The sequence below is a fragment of the Aegilops tauschii genome, chromosome 2, assembly GCF_002575655.3.
Source record: "Aegilops tauschii subsp. strangulata cultivar AL8/78 chromosome 2, Aet v6.0, whole genome shotgun sequence".
In the NCBI taxonomy this organism is placed as follows: domain Eukaryota; kingdom Viridiplantae; phylum Streptophyta; class Magnoliopsida; order Poales; family Poaceae; genus Aegilops; species Aegilops tauschii.
This window is the reverse complement of record NC_053036.3, coordinates 649,138,183-649,156,322: the sequence shown is the minus strand read 5'-3', so window position 1 is coordinate 649,156,322 and position 18,140 is coordinate 649,138,183. Positions and strand designations below refer to the sequence as shown.

Below are 18,140 nucleotides of genomic sequence, written 5' to 3'. Positions count from 1 at the left end.
AGCCGCCGCCAGGTTACAAGTTCATCGACACCCTCAACAGAGGAACCCTAGCCTACTTAACGAAGCCGCTCGTGTCCCAGGTGTGGGCTGGCAGGCGGGTGTTGGGCCTCAGCTGACGCTGGCCCGTTCCGGGCCAGAGGCTGCTGCTGCTGTAGTGGGCTTGGACGGTGCACGGGCCATAACATTCTCCCCTCCTTGAGTCACAGCTTGCCCCCAAGCTGGCGCCTGAGGAAAATGTTGTTGTAGTTCCTGGCGATCTTCCCAGGTGGCGAGTTCAGAAGGCTGATCAGTCCATTGGACACGCACTTGCGGCACGTCCACGCCACCCCGCTGTATGACACGGGACTCTAGAATGGCCTCCAGAACTGGAGCCGCTGACGCCGCTGGAGGAAGATGAGGCAGCACTTGCTCGGTTGGAGGTAGAGCTTGGCGCAGTTGGGAGACGTGAAACACCGGATGAACGGTGCTGTCTTCAGGCATCTGCAGCTTGTACGCGACTGCGCCCACGCGACGCAGCACCTTGTAAGGCCCGAAGTAGCGGAAGGCGAGCTTCTGGTTGGCCCGGGTGGCGACCGAGCGCTGGACATACGGCTGTAGCTTGAGGAAAACCCAATCGCCCTCCGCGAAAACACGGTCGGAGCGACGCTTGTCCGCTGACTCCTTCATCTGCTGACGAGCGCGCAGGAGGTGTTGGCGAATGAGTGCCGTCATCTGGGTGCGATCCTGCAGCCACTCAGCCAAATCCGGCGAGGCGCACGCCACCGGGTCGATGATGCCGAAATGACGCGGGGCGTGACCGTACAGCACCTCAAAAGGAGTAGAGCCCAACGCAGAATGTGGAGATGTATTATACCAAAACTCTGCAAGAGGGAGCCAGACGTACCACTTAGCAGGGCAAGAGTTGACGAAGCAGCGAAGAAATGTCTCCAGGCATTGATTGACGCGCTCAGTTTGCCCATCCGTCTCAGGGTGACGTGCTGTGCTCATCCACAATTTGGTATGAGTAAGCCGGAACAGTTCCTTCCACACGATGCTAGTGAAGATAGGATCCCGGTCGGAGACGATGGAGTCAGGCAAGCCATGCAGTTTGTAAACATTTGCCACGAACGCTTGCGCCACTTGAAACGCCGTGAATGGATGCCTCAACGGAATAAAGTGTGCATACCGCGAGAACTTGTCCACCACCACCAGGATGGAATTGTACCCCGACGAAGTTGGCAACCCTTCGACAAAATCCATCGTAATCATTTGCCAAGCCTGACACGGTACAGGAAGAGGCTCGAGCAATCCCGGGTAACGAATCCTTTCTGGCTTGGCTTGCTTGCAAGTCTGGCACGCTTCGACGAATAACTTAACGTGATGTTTCAGGCTCGGCCAAGTGAAGAGTCGGCGCACACGCCGGTACGTGGCATTGAAGCCAGAGTGCCCACCAATGGCGCCCGTGTGCAGAGCTTCTAGGACCTGTCTTTGCAAAGCCACATTCGCTCCCAGCCACACTCGTCCCCTGTGACGGATGATGCCGTCCTGGAGCACAAACCCATCAAAACCCTCTGGCGAAGTTGTGAGTTTGGTCAGTAGGCGTTGAGCTTCTGCATCTTCTTGGTAACCGCTCTGGACATCTTCCAGCCACGCCGGAACGGCAGTAGTAATGGTGGCCAGATCCCCTTGTGGTGGCCCCGGTCGGCGAGAAAGTGCATCTGCAACCCTGTTGTCAGCCCCTTTCTTGTAAACAATCCGGTAGCATAGGCCCAGCAGCTTTGCCATGATCTTCTGCTGCCAAGGCGTGGCCAATCTCTAGTCCTTCAGATGGATCAAACTTCGCTGGTCGGTGTGGATGGTGAATTCATCACTCTGTAGGTATGTACGCCAGTGGTCAACCGCCAAGAGGATGGCGAGCCCTTCCTTCTCATATGTGGAAAGAGCGCTATTGCGTGGCCCAAGTGTCTTGCTGAGAAAACCAATTGGATGCTTATCTTGAGATAGAACGGCACCAATCCCGTGGGCTGAAGCATCAGTTTCCAACTCGAAGGGCTTCTTGAAATTCGGTAACGCCAGCACCGGAGCCGTGACCAAGGCGTGTTGCAAGGCTCGGAACGATCCCTCCTCCTCATCTGTCCAGCGAAACACAACCCCCTTCTTGAGCAGATTAGTAAGATGCCGGCAGATTAGCGCAAATCCCCGGACGAACTTCCTATAGTACCCGGCCAGGCCTAAGAACCCGCGGACCTCCTTGACCGAGGTTGGTGTGGGCCAGTTCCGAACAGCAGCGATGTTCTTGGGATCGGTGCGGACCCCTTCTCCACTGATCTCATGTCCCAGGTACAGCAAGCTGGGTCGAGCAAAAGAACATTTGCCACGATTGACCTTGAGATTGTGCTCCTTGAGAAGCTGGAAAACTTGGCGCAGTAAGCAAACATGTGAATCTTCATCTTGTGACGCCTGGATAATTAAGCTACAGTAATCCCACGTTAACGATGCCACGTCACCCTGTTTACTGTTGATAAACTCTCGATAGTTCAGAACCGAAACAAATTCAAAATTTAAATAAAAGCAAATAATAAAAGTTTACAAATATTACAACTAAAATATTCGGAGTGAGCCAAATAGTCCATATTAAATATTGGTGAAGAAACCACACTTTTGTAAAGTATTTAACTGCACTATAGTAAGTAAAAACAGCAGCAAAACAATTATTTAAATGCTTTTAAATACTAAACAAATGTTAATCTAGTTTATATAATCACCAAACTTTTTGGAGTAGGTGGCCTATATTATTATGCTAATTTAGGAGTAGGGGTTGTATTTTTATAAAACTGTTTTGCTAACTAAAATAAATAAAACAGAAAAGAAAATAAGAAAAAAATAAAAAAAGAGAGAAAGCCCCCTGGCCAACTGGACCAGACGGCCCAGCTGGCCGACCCACCTGGCCCAACCGGCCAGCCCACCTACTCCCCTCCATAACCCCCCACTACCCGAAACCCTAGCCCACGCACCACTCCCCCCCACTCCCCACGTCTCTCCCCTCCCGATCCGATCTGGATCGGGGACGAACTGCCTCCCCCCTCTCGCGACGCCAGCACCCCAACCCCGTCGCCGACTCCCCCATCGCCTCGACGACCCGACGCCCTCGCCGCCGCCCGGTGCCCGCGCCTCGCCCTGCGCCCTGCCGACGCCCTGGCTCCGTGCTCGAGCCCCGCGCCGCCCGGCGACCCTGCTGCGGTGGACGAGCCACCCGCCGGCGACGACCCCCTCCCTCGCGCCCGTGCCACGGCCTCCTCCTCACCGGACCCCGCCACCGCCGTCGCCCCGTCGTCCTCTTCTCCACTCCGTCGCCGCCGTCGTCCACGACCTCCTCCCCGCGCCCCACTGCCACTCCCCTACATCGGGGGTGAGACCCCGTGCCCCGACTCCTCCTCTCCTCCTCCTCTGTCGCACGTGCACCACCGCGTCGGCCACGCCAACGCCCCCTTGCTGTTCCTGGCCTTGCCCCGTCGCGGGCTGCAACAGCGGCTGCTGTGCTGCGGCGCTACCGCAACCACCACTCCGGCCTCCTACCCGCGTCCCGCTCCGGCCGGCGCCCCATGGCCCCGTGCCTCGGCGCGCCTCGTCTCCGCTCTCTCCTCCTCCCGTGGCCGCGCCACCGCGCCGCCCGCACGCCAATGGCCGCACCGGCGCCACCCCTCGCCTCCGCCCGCCGTGTCCCCGACTGGCCGCGCCGGCGTACCCCGCCGTCGGTGCCCTGGCGGCCTCGTCCCGCCTTGCGGGCGAGTGCTCGCTCCGGCGCGCCCGCACCCGCTGGACCAAATCCGCATAGGCCTCTGGGCCACTGCCAAACGGGGCCCACTGCCCTGAACGTTTTTAATAATAAAAAAGAATTAAAATATATAATAACAATAATAAAAATATTAATTAATTAATTAATTAAAGAATTAATCATAATTAGTATAACCTAATCACTAGTTAACTTAATTAAACCCTGTTTACCCTAATCTGTCAATGACACGGGGCCCCACCCCCTGTTGACCAGTCAAACATTGACTGGTCAACTGGGCCCCCTGGCCCACATGTCAGCCCCTGTGTAAACTGTTGTGTACACAGGGCTGGGTACATTTAGCAATTTCTCTTTTATTTTCGAATTAAAATAAATCCTGGAAATTTAGAAAATCATTTAAACTTATAAAAATCATATAAAATAATCCGTAACTCGAATGAAAAAACTTTATACATGAAAGTTGCTCAGAACGACGAGACGAATCCGAATACGTAGCCCGTTCGTCTGCCACACATCCCTAACATATCGAACACGCAACTTTCCCCCTCCGGTTCATCTGTCCGGAAACGCGAAACACCGGGAATACTTTCCCGGATGTTTCCCCCCTTCGCCGGTATCGCCTGCTACAGCGATTGGGCACCCCTAGCACCGCTTATTGCCATGTTATGTTTTGTGATGTCTTGAGTGCTCCGTATTTACTATTTCTTCCCCCTCTTCTTCTCCGATAGACCTCGAGACCGACGCCGCTGCTACCCAGTACGACTACGGTGTTGACGACCCCTCCTTGCCAGAAGAACCAGGCAAGCCCCCCCTTTGATCACCAGATATCGCCTATTCTTCTCTATACTGCTTGCATTAGAGGAGTGTAGCATGTTACTGCTTTTGGTTAATCCTATTCTGCTGCATAGCCTGTCATTGTTGCTACAGTTGTTACCCTTACCTGCTATCCTACTGCTTAGTATAGGGTGCTAGTGTTCCATCAGTGGCCCTACACTCTTGTCCGTCTGCCATGCTATACTACTGGGCCGTGATCACTTCGGGAGGTGATCACGGGTATATACTATATACTTTATATACATGACACATGTGGTGACTAAAGTCGGGTCGGCTCGTTGAGTACCCGCAAGTGATTCTGATGAGGGGGCTGAAAGGACAGGTGGCTCCATCCCGGTAGAGGTGGGCCTGGGTTCCTTACGGCTCCCGACTGTTACTTTGTGGCGGAGCGACAGGGCAGGTTGAGACCACCTAGGAGAGAGGTGGGCCTGGCCCTGGTCGGCGTTCGCGGATACTTAACACGCGAGATCTTGGTATTTGATTTGAGTCTGGCCATTTGGTCTATACGCACTAACCAACTACGCGGGAACAGTTATGGGCACTCGGCGTCGTGGTATCAGCCGAAGCTCTTTTTGACGTCAGCGACTGAGTGGCGCGCGCCGCATTGGACCGTAAGCTCGCGCTTGTATTAAGGGGGCTAGGTCTGCTTCCGGCCGCGTACGCAACGTGCAGGTGTGCAATGGGCGATGGGCCCAGACCCCTGCGCGCATAGGGTTTAGACCGGCGTGCTGACCTCTCTGTTGAGCCTAGGTGGGGCTGCGACGTGTTGATCTTCCGAGGCCGGGCATGACCCAGGAAAGTGTGTCCGGCCAAATGGGATCGAGCGTGTTGGGTTATGTGGTGCACCCCTACAGGGAAGATTATTTATTCGAATAGCCGTATCCCTCGGTAAAAGGACGACCCGGAGTTGTACCTTGACCTTGTGACAACTAGAACCGGATACTTAATAAAACACACCCTTCCAAGTGCCAGATATAACCCGGTGATCGCTCTCTAACAGGGCGACGAGGAGGGGATCGCCGGGTAGGATTATGCTATGTGATGCTACTTGGAGGACTCCAATCTACTCTCTTCTACATGCTGCAAGATGGAGGCTGCCAGAAGCGTAGTCTTCGACAGGACTAGCTATCCCCCTCTTATTCTGGCATTCTGCAGTTCAGTCCACCGTTATGGCCCTTTACACGTATACCCATGCATATGTAGTGTAGCTCCTTGCTTGCGAGTACTTCGGATGAGTACTCACGGTTGCTTTTCTCCCTCTTTTCCCCTTTCTATACCTGGTTGTTGCAACCAGATGCTGGAGTCCAGGAGCTAGAGATCCCGAGGATGATTCTACATGGAGTTCGGCTTCGAGGAGTAGTTAGGAGGTCCCAGGAAGGAGGCCTTGCCTTTTCGATTGTTGCTACTTTTGTGCTAGCCTTCTTAAGGAAAACTTGTTTAACTTATGTCTGTACTCAGATATTGTTGCTTCCGCTGACTCGCCTATGATCGAGCACTTGTATTCGAGCCCTCGAGGCCCCTGGCTTGTATTATGATGCTTGTATGACTTATTTATGTTGTAGAGTTGTGTTGTGATATCTTCCCGTGAGTCCCTGATCTTGATCGTACACATTTGCGTGCATGATTAGTGTACGATTGAATCGGGGGCGTCACACATCTTCACTATGGACCAGGATGTCATCAATGAAGACAAGCACGCCCTTGCGGAGCACTGGAGCTAGCACCACGTGCATCCCCCCTTGAAATGTTGCCCCCCCCTGACTCCATATGGCATCACCTTAAATTCAAAGTGCCCATGATGCGTTTTAAATGCTGTTTTATATTCATCTTCTGGCCTCATGCGTATCTGATGGTAACCGGCTCGGAGATCCAAACTGGTGAACAGGCGAGAGCCGGCCAACTCGTCCAGAAGCTCCTCAATGATCGGCAAGGGATAACGATTCTTGACGGTAATCGCATTGAGGTGGCGATAATCAACACAAAGCCTCCAAGTTAAATCCTTCTTCTGTACCAATAGAATGGGTGAGGCGAAAGGACTCGTGCTGGGCTGTATGATGCCTTGTGCCAACATAGCTGCTACCTGTCTCTCCACCTCATCTTTCTGTGCCGGACTGTGTCGGTACGGTCGCAGGTTTACTGGTTTGGCTACGGGACCAGCGGTATGGCATGGTCGAAAGACCTCCTGGGTGGCAAACCTTGGGGTTCTTCAAACACCACTGAATACTATTCCACGAGCCCTGCAATGGCTTCTAGAATTGGAGGGGCCGACTGATTTTGAAGCTGGTGTGGAAACCAACCCCCTGAGTCTGCCAAGGACAGTCAGGGATTTCCTGGACACTGCGCATTTGTCCCCCATTCGCAACTCTGACCGAGAGTGGGTAACGAGAAGCTTGTGCCCCTTGCAGGTGAACAGCCAGGGCAGCGCTGACAAAACTGTGCGAGGACCCTGAATCCACAAGCATAAGAACTTCCCTGTCCTGCACCCATCCATGGAGACGCATTGTGGTAGGCGACTCACCCCCTTCAAAAGCCTCTCTTGAGAGCACACAACAATCAGCTGTCCGCTCACCACCCAGATCATCCCCCGTGTCAGACTCAGAAGATTGCATCATTTCAAGCATCTCCTCCACCACATGTAACTGGACAGTTGGCCCGCAACGGTGATCTCTACTCCAGCGTTCACCGCAGGTAAAACAGAGCCCCTTGGCCCTGCGGTAAGCACGAAGAGTGGCCATTTTGTCTTCGACGGCCGGGGCACGCGCAGCTTCCGTGGCGCGACGATCCTCAGCCCGAGCATCAGCTCCCGCACCCGCTACCAGCCGGGGTAGCGGTGGTAGTGGCAGGGGCAGCGCCGTGCGCGGAATAGAGCGTGAGCTCGATCCACTTGGCCCACGCCGATCGTCCCGCTTCATGGTCTCCAAAACTTCCTCCTGCAAACAAGCCAAATCCACGGCAGTATCGAGAGTTTGAGGCCGATGCAGCAACACTGCTGCTCGGATTTCCTTAAGTAAACCATCAAAAAAATGGGTGATAAAAAATGCAGGTTCCCAGGACATATGATGAGCAGTAAGATTGTGCATAAGTTGGGTGAATTTGTCAGCATAGTCCACCACAGATGTGGTTTGTTTGAGACCATTGAATTGGCGCAAGAGGTTCTGGAATTCCTCCCGACCGAACTATGCGCATACTGCGGCAGCAAAATCAGTCCAACTGGTGTAAACAAGATGTGCTTCTGTGGATTGAAGCCAAGACAGTGCCCCATCCGTGAAGTACATCGCAGCGCAGCTCACCCAGGTGTCTGGGGAGAGAGTGCAGACACGGAAATAGGCCTCACACTTCAGCCGCCAGGGCCGAGGGTTACTGCCATCAAAAGAGGGAAAATCAAACCGCGGTGGAAACGGCAAGCGAGAAAAATTCCGATCACCCATGAACGAGTGCACCCCAGGCAGAAAGGACTCGAACGTACCAGTGACCGGAGGTGGCCCCTGGATACGATCACCCGGAGACGTCCCCCGGTTAGTGATGTTGATGCCGTGGCCTGGATGCCCGTGACCGTGGTCACCGCGAGCCCAAGATGACTCGGCGATGGTGGCGCGCAGCGCGTTGGCCGCCGCAGGAAGCAGGGGAGGCAGATCAGTCAGCCGGATCGGCTGCAACACCTCCTTCGCCTTGCCCGCCCCTGGAGCCACCTGAGCCGCCTCCGGCGCCGCTTGCACCAGATGCGAGCGCAAATCACCCACTTCCGCCCGCAAGACCTCCACAGACCGCTCGATTGTCGGCTTCCACCCTTGCAGCTCCAGAACCACGGGGTGGATCTCGTCGATCTTGCTCGTGAGCGTCGAGATGGCCGCCGTCAGCTCGGCCAAGGCCTTGGTGTGCTCTTCCATGGTCGCCGCCTTGCCTTTCCTGGTCTGGATAATGGAAGGAACCGGCCCGCCAGATCGTGGCTAGGGATTTCGGAAACGGGATGGGAAGAACGCTCTGAATACCACTTGTTACGCTTGTGGCGAGGTAAGATTCTGGTTCGAATTACATGAATTTGGGGATACAGAGTGTCTAGAGAGAAAGGGGATCGGGAGAGAGAGCCGCCGCCAGGTTACAAGTTTATCGACACCCTCAACAGAGGAACCCTAGCCTACTTAACGAAGCCACTCGTGTCCCAGGTGTGGGCTGGCAGGCGGGTGTTGGGCCTTCGCTGACGCTGGGCCCGTTCCGGGCCAGAGGCTGCTGCTGCTGTAGTGGGCTTGGACGGTGCACGGGCCGTAACAGGTGGCCAAGCGGGAACTGCCGACTTGGCGCACAGGTCGATCGCATCATGGATTGGAGGCCGCCGCGGAGAGGAGAAAGAGAAAGATAGAGCAGCATTTATAGGAGACATGGCGCTGCAGGTGTAGGATTGTATGCCTCTCTGGTGTATGGGTTGGCTTGCTCTCTGATCGCGCGCACAAACCCGTATATATATAGCACCTCAACTGAACTTCGATGGAATTTGGTTCTGTTCGACGTCGTGGATTTGATTCTGCTGTTAGCTGTTGCAATCTTGCATGCGTACGTGGGATGCATATGCAGTTCATACAGACAGGAATGGGTGGTACTCTGTACCTACCCGACTTGAGTTTGCATGCGTACTAAACATTTGCATTTCAACCGTCTGGTCTGGTAAAAACTGACTCCCAGCAGAATGACTACAATGTAGTGCGCCCGCGTTTTTCAAGATTCAAGTTTGACCACAAATTTAACCAACAAGACCAACTGCGGCGGCAAAAAAAATTGTACCACCAAATTCGTATCAAGAGACAAATTTAATGGTATAATTTTTGCTCCCGCCGCAGTTGGTCTCGTTGGCTAAATTTATGGTCAAAGTTAGATCCCGGAAAACGCGGACGCACTACATTGTGGAATGGAGGGAGCTAGTAGGATTTGGTAGGCTGAAAATCCCCACAGGATGTGATCCTTGCATCCTTGCTCTCAGTTTTTGGTAAGGATGACTGTGCTAGTGATGGCAACAGCTAACAACATAGGGAGGTAGGGTGCATGATTATATGTTGTGTTTCTTTTTATTCGTATTTTGTTATTCTTCAGCTGTGTACATCGATTCCATATGCGACGAGTTCTTTGCAAGATGTAGAGGATGGGATCAAAGGACAGGCAGGATTGGAATGGGGTGATCCTGTTGCTGGCGTCCAGAGTGAGTAGTAACTTCATTTTGAGCCATTGTTTACAGCTTCTCTGGTTTACTGGATTTGGTAGGCGTTCGTCGGCTTTGCATATGTCTTGGATGTTCGTTTCCGCAGAGGTGTGCGCGTGTGTGGAGATGGTGTTAAAGGTTTTAAATTTTAGTTTCAGAAATATTTCAGCATCTACCGAAATTACTGAATTTCAGTTTGTATTTTGGCCAAAGGACCAAAATTTTCACTTGAAATTCAATTTTCTTTTGAAAATTTCGAAAATATTTTAATTCTTGTGCACAACTGAATTACTGAAACATTTTGACCGAAACTACATATTTCAGTGTCTACCAAAATTACTGAAATTCATCGAAATGTCACTCAAAGTGATTAAACATAATTTTGTGTTATTGGATTAAAATTGGAGGCCCAAGAGTTGCTCGGTTTGAAAAGAAAAAAATGACACTGTCCTTTCTAAGGGGTTGACTAGAACCACATTATGCCAGGCCTAACAAAAGAAATTCCCACGATAATTACATACTCTCTCTACATCAACAGTTCATAGAGTGCAACTTGATCAAGGTGAGTGAGAGAAAGCAACAATCAACAACATCCAACTCCATGAAGGGGTCCGATCAGTGACAGTGAGCCAACCAATAATCCGTAATACAACCCTAGCTATGGAGCCATGCTTTGTATGCTAACATTTTTCTTTCTCCTCTGACTAGCGGCCGTGCCGCCATATTGCTCCAACGGGAACGGCTGATGTGCCTACCCATATCCTTCCGAACATTACTATGCCAGGCGCCCATGTCCGAGATGCCACGAAGAAAAGTATCTTGCTGCTGCATGCGGCAAAGTAGCAGTTGGAAATCTAATACTCCCTTTGTTCACTTTTGTAAGTCGTTTAGGACAGCTGAAATTGAACTGTTTTAGGTGTTGTCTTAAATGTCTAAATGGTCCTACAAAAGTGAACAGAGGGAGTAAGAGAGTTAAGTAGTGAACACGTGGGTGCATCATACTGTCATGTCACCGTGCTTTCTATAAATGTTAACGATTCTGATGCTTCTGTCTTCCAGTTCCAGGCACCCCATCGGCGTGCTGATAACCAATCACACTAGCTACTAAATAAACTGCTTATTTTTATTACAGAATAAAATGCAAAGGATTGCTGGTTCGCTACCGAGCGCGCCGGCTGCTGTGGCCTCATTGGAGAGATGCTAGCCGCCGTTTTGTCTCTGACACCCTCATGAAATTTGATGCTATTAAAAGTCTTTCTCTCACACACCTTGATGAAATCCAATCTGTTAACCGTCGCTTTCACTCTCACTCACTCACTCTGTAGGTTGTCGTTAGCCGCTGCAAACAAAGCATCAAGCATTCCTACTATCTCTACGTCTGTGTATTAGGGAACTACAGACATGGAGATATTAGGAACGCTTGATAGTACTTAGTTTGCGGCAGCTAAGAGTAACAGCTCAGAGAGTGAAAGAGATAGAGAGAAAGTGACGGCCAACAGCATTGGAGTTCATCAAGGTGTGTGAGAGAGAGAGACAGCTAACAGCACCAAACTTCATGAGAGTGAGAGAGAGAAAGCGCTTGGCATGGTAATGTTCGATCGGGAGGAGCTTCTCCCATGTATCTCGCCGTCCGGCCTGGGTATGTTATGTAGGAGAGGAGAAAGAGAAAGAGCAAGAGCAGCACACGCGCGCCCGCGCGCGCACACACACAAATAGGAGAGGAGAAATGGCGCTGTAGGTTGGCCTGCTCTCCGATCGCGCGGAATATATACATATAGCACCTGAACTGCCGTCGCACTCCTGTCTCACACTGATCGAACTTGATTCTGTTAGACGCCGGGCGCTCTCTCTCTCTCTCTCTCTCTCTCTCTCTCTGCCTGTGTGTGCGCCGTTAGCCGTCGCTCTCCCCCCTATCTCTTTCTCACCTTGATAGGATTTGATTCTGCCGTTACCTGTTGCCATCTTCAGCCCGGAAGCATGTGCATGCAGTTCCACAGGAATGGGAATGGGTGCTACTGCTTGTAAACATTTGCAATTCAACCGACTTGTCTAATAAAAATCCGGCCGACTCGTAAATTGCCAAGCCAGGACAGCACGACTGAACGATATCGGATAACATTTTGGCACTTGATTTACCTTTACCAAATCATGTGAAGCGAGTGAACCAACCTATGGTTGGATGGTTAGAGGGACTGTGGTATCTCCAGCTCATCAGGGTTCAAATCCTGGTGTTCGCATTTATTTTTGGATTTTGGCGATGTGCATTCAGTGGGAGGAGACGTTTCTGTCGATGACGAGGTGCCTACGGTGACTTTGTAAATTTCAAGATGATACGCCGGCTCAGTCTTTCGGAGGTGCTCATAGGGGTAGGGTGTGCGTGTGTGCATTCATAGGGGTGAGTGTATGCGCGTGTATATGAGCGCTTGCGTCTGTGCTGTATTAAAAAAATAAAAAAATCATGTGAAGCGGACAGCGCACGACAAGCGCACACCAGCAGGCGGCGCCGTTAATGGAGGCAGGTGCGTCCATGACTGAATCCGACGCGATTGATGCGCTGACCCACGACACGCGTCACCCCATGTCGGACCCACTACCAACCAAAAAAAAACACCGTATACGTATATGTACAGGCGCGTCCTGCTGAATATAACCGTCATGTCCTTCGTGATGAAGGGGTATCGACAATTTCAGCCCTCCTTGTCTTTAGAAGGGTGTGCTAAACGGAAGTGTTAGCACATACTAGCTAGATGTTTTGCTCACAAGGTGAAGCTTGATCAATCAAACAAATTAAGGTAGCTACTAATGGGAAATAAGCTCTGGCTTCCAATTGAAACAGAGCTAAACCTTACTTGGTTTCTTTTTAGGGGAAAAGCCTTACTTGGTTGAGCTATCACAGTTTTGGGTTTAGGGGATCTACTAGTTGGTTAGTTTTGGCCCAAATATCAGGTTTGCTCCTCAAATCTGAGTTTCAAGGGATATGTTAGAGCGCAACGACTATATCAGTAGGATGTCTCTCTGATGCGCCACAGTAGTCGGACCGGCACATTTCACGCACAGTTAAAAAAAGAGAATAAAAAGGGAAGAGCGACCGATCGAACCCGGGAGCTACAAGAAGACAGCGAGCTCTTGCTAGCGATCGCACCCGCCAACCGTTCCTGTTAAGTAGCGAGGGCACGACCTACTTGAAGCAAGTTGAGCCGGTTTTCTTCGGGTTTTTTTTCCTTTTTTTCGTTTTCTTTTGTTTCTTTTTTCTTCCCCGGTTTTTTCATTCTTTTTTCATTTTATTTCTTTATTTTTTTATTTGGTTTATCTTGCTTCTGTTTTGGTTTTCATTTTATTGGTTTTCTTTGTTTCTTCTGTTTTTTCCTTTCTACATTTTTTTGTATATGTCAACAATAATTTTCTAATATACGTTTAACATTTTTTGAAAACAAATTTAACATTCTTTTAATACATGGTCAACATTTTAACGCATATTTTTAACATTTTTTAAATTCTTGATACTATGTTTCTAAGTGCAATATTAACATTGTTTGAACAAATGGTCAACATCTTTCTATACAAGTATAACATTTTTAAAATACTTGTTCAATATTCTTCCAAATGCTTGATTAACATTTCTATATACATTTAAAAAATCATTATTATTTTAATACATGGTCAACCTTTTTTTTAATACACATTCAACCTTTGTCAAATGCTTGATCAACATTTTACAAATACTTGTTCAACATTTTTTTTCTTATCCTTGATTAATATTTTTATATACATGATCAGAAAATTTCATTATTTTTTTAATACATGGTCAACAGTTTTTCTATACACATTTAACATTTTTCAAATGCTTCATCAACATTTTACAAATACTTGTTCAATTTTTTTTCTTATGCTTGATTAACATTTTTATATGCATGATCAGAAGATTTCATTATTTTTAATACATGGTCAACATTTTTCCTATACGTATTTAACATTTTTCAAATGTATGACTGCCATTTTTAAAATACTTATTCAACATTTTTCAAATGCTCGGTTATCAATTTTATCTACAAGATAAACAAATTCATCATTTTTTTAATACATGGTCAACATTGTTTCTATACACATTTAACATTTTTCAAATGCTTGGTCAACATTTTTCAAATACCTGTTCAACAAAATTCAAATGCTTGATTAACAATTTTTAAAAACATGATCAAATTTTATACAAATTTTGTATACTCCCTCCGTAAAGATATATAAGAGTGTTTGAATCACTACAGTAGTGATCTAAACGCTCTTATATTTTTTTATAAAGGGAGTTCATTTTTCGTATATGTCATAAATATTTTTTCTATACATATTTAATATTTTTCAAATGCTTGATCAACATTTTTCAAATATTTTTTATAGAATATTTTTTGTAAGATATATCTAGAATACTTTAAAGTATAATTTATAAAATAAAGGAAAAAACAAAACGAAAAACATAAACAAACAGAAAAAGGAGGTTTCGGCCTCCCGCGCTCCTGGGCTGGCTCATCTCAATCTTCCCTTCGCCGAGGGTTCCTACCCTCTCACTGAAGGCGACATATAGGGCGCCCATGCTATAGATGCCCGTAGTTGCCTGGGAGGTGGGAGCAGAGGAGGGTCACTGTTGGAGGGTACATCCACGGTCTGACTCACGTGGCCAATAGCCACGGCCGCATCTGCAGCGGACATGGCCGGTCCATGCACCCCACACCCTCGCATGCACATCATGCTCGGCGTGATCCTATAATGTAGCAACGTCCTTCTCACTCCCTCCTGTATCTCTCCTCCTTGTAACTGTATATATCAGTCCACCGAGGCAGGAATAGATCACAGAGTGAGCTCGGCAATCCAACTTGGTATCAAACACTTTCCGATCCTCTTTCCATGCTTCCGCCATGAACCAGCTACTCTGCCGCAGCCGCTCTGCCAACTTTGACACCCCGACCGCTTATCCCTTCGCTGTGATCCCCGTGGATCCTGCCGCGGCCATCGCCACTCCCGCCGCGATCCCCGCGGCCTGCCTTCCGTCCGATGCCGTTTAGGGAAAGCAGGCCGTCCCCTCGGGCGCCCCCTCTTCCTCATCCTTGGAGACCCGCGGCGTCCCCGCCGCGACCCTTCTTCAAACGGCTAATACGTCTCCAACGTATTTATAATTTTTTATTGTTCCATGCTGTTATATTATCATTCTTGGATGGTTTACAATCATTTTATAGCAACTTTATATCATTTTTGGGACTAACCTATTGACATAGTGCCCAGTGCCAGTTGTTGTTTTTTTGCTTGTTTTTTACTTCGCAGGAAATCAATATCAAACGTAGTCCAAACACCGCGAAACTTTTTGGAGAATTTTTATGGACCAGATACCCCAGGATGGGCCAGAGAAGCACCTGGGGGGGGGGGGGGGTTCCCCGAGGGGGGCCCAACCCCAGGCGCGCCCAGGTGGGTATTGCCCACCTCGGTGGTCTCCCGCACCGCCTCTTCGCCCTATAAATTCCCAAATATTCCAAAAAACCTTTGTACCAGTAGCTATGTGTTTCTCTCTCTCTCTCTCTCTCTCTCTCTCTCTCTCTCGTGTTCTTGAGATGTCACAATCTTGATGTATCGCGGGCTTTGTTAATATAGTTGGATCATATGATGTTTTCCCCTCTCTATCTTGTTGTGATGAATTGAGTTTTCCCTTCGAGATTTCGTTTTATCGGATTGAATACTTTTATGGATTTGAGAGCACTTGATATATGTCTTGCATATGCATACTCGTGGTGACAATGGGGTATCATATTGATTCACTTGATATGTGTTTTGGCACTCAACTCGCGGATTCCTGAGGTGACATTGGGGTAATCTATGCATATGGGTTGATGCACGTTCTCGTCTTTGTTTCTCCGGTAGAAATCTTGGGGCACTCTTTGAGGTTCTTTGTGTTGGATTGAGTATTATGGATCCGAATTTGCTTTGGTGTTATTTTAGTACGAACTCTAGGATAGATCGAACGGAAAGAATAACTTTGTGTTATTTTAGTACGAACTCTTGAATAGATCAAACGGAAAGAATAGCTTTGAGGTGGTTTCGTACCCTGCAAACAATTTTGTCTTATGATATCTGCTAGATAGGAACTTTGGAGTGATTCTTCATCGCACGTTGAGGGATGGTTATATGATCCAATTATATTAGCATTGTTGAGAGATTGCACTAGCGAAAGTATGGACCCTAGGCCACATTTTCAAGCATTGCAATACCGTTTGTGCTCACTTTTGTTACTTGCTACCTTACTATTTTTTATTGTTCCTATTACAAAAATCAATATCTACTATCATTACTACACTTGTATCACCATCTCTTCGCCGAACTAGTGCACCTATACAAATTATCATTGTATTTGGTGTGTTGGGGACAGAAGAGACTTTTTATTATTTGGTTGCAGAGTTGTTTGAGAGAGACCATCTTCATCCTACACCTCCCACAGATTGATAAACCTTAGGTCATTCACTTGAGGGAAAATTGCTACTATTCTACAAAACTCTGCGCTTGGAGGCCCAACACAAGTCTAGAAGAACAAGTTTCGTAGTAGACATCAACGGCCGACAACATCCCCGTCCCGCAGCTCACCCTTGGCGGCTCCAGTGGCGCGCTTGTGCCCCGCGTCGACGCCCCCAACGTCGGATCCTCCTCCTCTGTCGGCCTTCCGCCCTCCATCTCCTACCACTTCACGTCGGGGAAGCTCGAGCACGATTCGGGTAACTACTTGAAGTGGCGACAACTGTTTTACTTCGTTAGTTGCAAGTATAACGTGCATCACCACCTCGATGTGGCCTCCGAGCCGCTCCGGGAGAGCGCCATCTGGCGCAACGACGACCTGACCATGGTCCTGTGGTTCTACGGGGTCGTCACCGATGTGGTGGCGTCCCCCGCGAGCACCACCTTCGAGATCTGGACGAAACTGCACCTTCACTTCCGGGACAACTAGGCGGGGCGCGCCATCATCCTCGGCGCTGAGTTTAGGAACCTTGTGCAGGGGGACCTCTCCGTCGCCGAATATTGTCGGCGCCTCAAGTCCCTCGCCACCGAGCTCGGGGAGGTCGGCGAGCGCATCACCAACCAGACGCTGACCTTCTGATACGTCTCCAATGTATATATAATTTTTGATTGTTCCATGCTATTATATTATCTGTTTTGGATGTTTTATATGCATTAATATGCTATCTTATATTATTTTTGGGACTAACCTATTAACCTAGAGCCAAGTGCCAGTTTATGTTTTTTACTTGTTTTTGAGTTTTACAGAAAAGGAATATCAAACGGAGTCCAAATAGGATAAAACTTTCGCGATGATTTTTCTTGGACCAGAAGACATCCAGGGGACTTGGAGAGGGGGCCAGAAGGTTCCCGAGGAGGCCACTAGCCTGCCAGGTGTGCCCTAGGGCGGGGGCCCCTGAGGGCTTGTGGGCCCCTCGGAGGTCTTCCAACCCTAATCTTTGCACTATAAATTCCCAAATATTCCCAAATCATCAGAGGCATCCACCAAATTACTTTTCCACAGCCGCAAGCCTTTGTTCCCGTGAGATCCCATCTTGGGGCCTTTTCCGGTGATCTGCTGGAAAGGGATTCGATCATGGAGGGCCTCTACATTAACCTTGCTGCCCTTCCGATGATGCGTGGGTAGTAACTAGATGGCTTCTTCTCTCTTTGATCTTCAATACAATGTTCTCCTCGATGTTCTTAGAGATCTATTCGATGTAATACTTTTTTGCGGTGCGTTTGTTGAGATTCGATGAATTGTGGATTTATGATCAGATTATCTATGAATATTATTTGAGTCTTCTCTGAACTCTTTTATGCATGATTAAGATATCTTTGTATTTCTCTTTGAACTATCGGTTTGGTTTGGCCAACTAGATTGGTTTTTCTTGCAATGGGAGAGGTGCTTAGATTTGGGTTCAAACTTGCGGTGTGCTCACCCAGTGATAGAAGGGGTAGCGAGGCATGTATTGCATTGTTGCCATCAAGGATAAAAAGATGGGGTTTATATCATATTGCTTGAGTTTATCCCTCTAGATCATGTCATCTTACTTAAGGCGTTACTCCGTTCTTATGAACTTAATACTCTAGATGCATGCTGGATAGCGGTCGATGTGTGGAGTAATAGTAGTAGATGCAGAATCATTTCGGTCTACTTGTCACAGACGTGATGCCTATATTCATGATCATTGCCTTAGATATCGTCATAACTTTGCGCTTTTCTATCAATTGCTCAACAGTAATTTGTTAAACCACTGTATGTTATCTTCAAGAGAGAAGCCTCTAGTGAAACCTATGCCCCCCGGGTCTATTTTCCAT

General features: G+C 48.8%; 1 protein-coding gene and 1 long non-coding RNA gene across 2 annotated transcripts; both read right to left on the bottom strand.

The window, feature by feature from the left end:
- Positions 1 to 1,794: 1,794 nt before the first annotated feature.
- On the bottom strand, positions 1,795 to 3,583 carry LOC141041446 (uncharacterized mitochondrial protein AtMg00860-like). Its single transcript, XM_073507596.1, has 2 exons — positions 3,556 to 3,583; positions 1,795 to 2,396 (listed from the first exon to the last, which is right to left on the bottom strand). The coding sequence occupies exons 1-2, from the start codon at positions 3,581 to 3,583 to the stop codon at positions 1,795 to 1,797; spliced, it is 630 nt and encodes a 209-aa protein (XP_073363697.1).
- A 2,587-nt stretch (positions 3,584 to 6,170) lies between these two features.
- LOC120973923 (uncharacterized) lies at positions 6,171 to 9,035 on the bottom strand. Its single transcript, XR_012203657.1, has 2 exons — positions 8,073 to 9,035; positions 6,171 to 7,966 (listed from the first exon to the last, which is right to left on the bottom strand). It is a non-coding gene; the product is annotated as an uncharacterized lncRNA (long non-coding RNA).
- Between the last annotated feature and the right edge of the window lie 9,105 nt (positions 9,036 to 18,140).

Coding starts and splice junctions, on each gene's coding strand:
- LOC141041446 (XM_073507596.1), bottom strand. CDS start 3,583: ATGGGGCGCCGGCCGGAGCGGGACGCGG. Junction 2,397..3,555: donor CCGGCCGGAGCGGGACGCGG/GTAGGAGGCCGG, acceptor TACTGCGCCAAG/TTTTCCAGCTTCTCAAGGAG.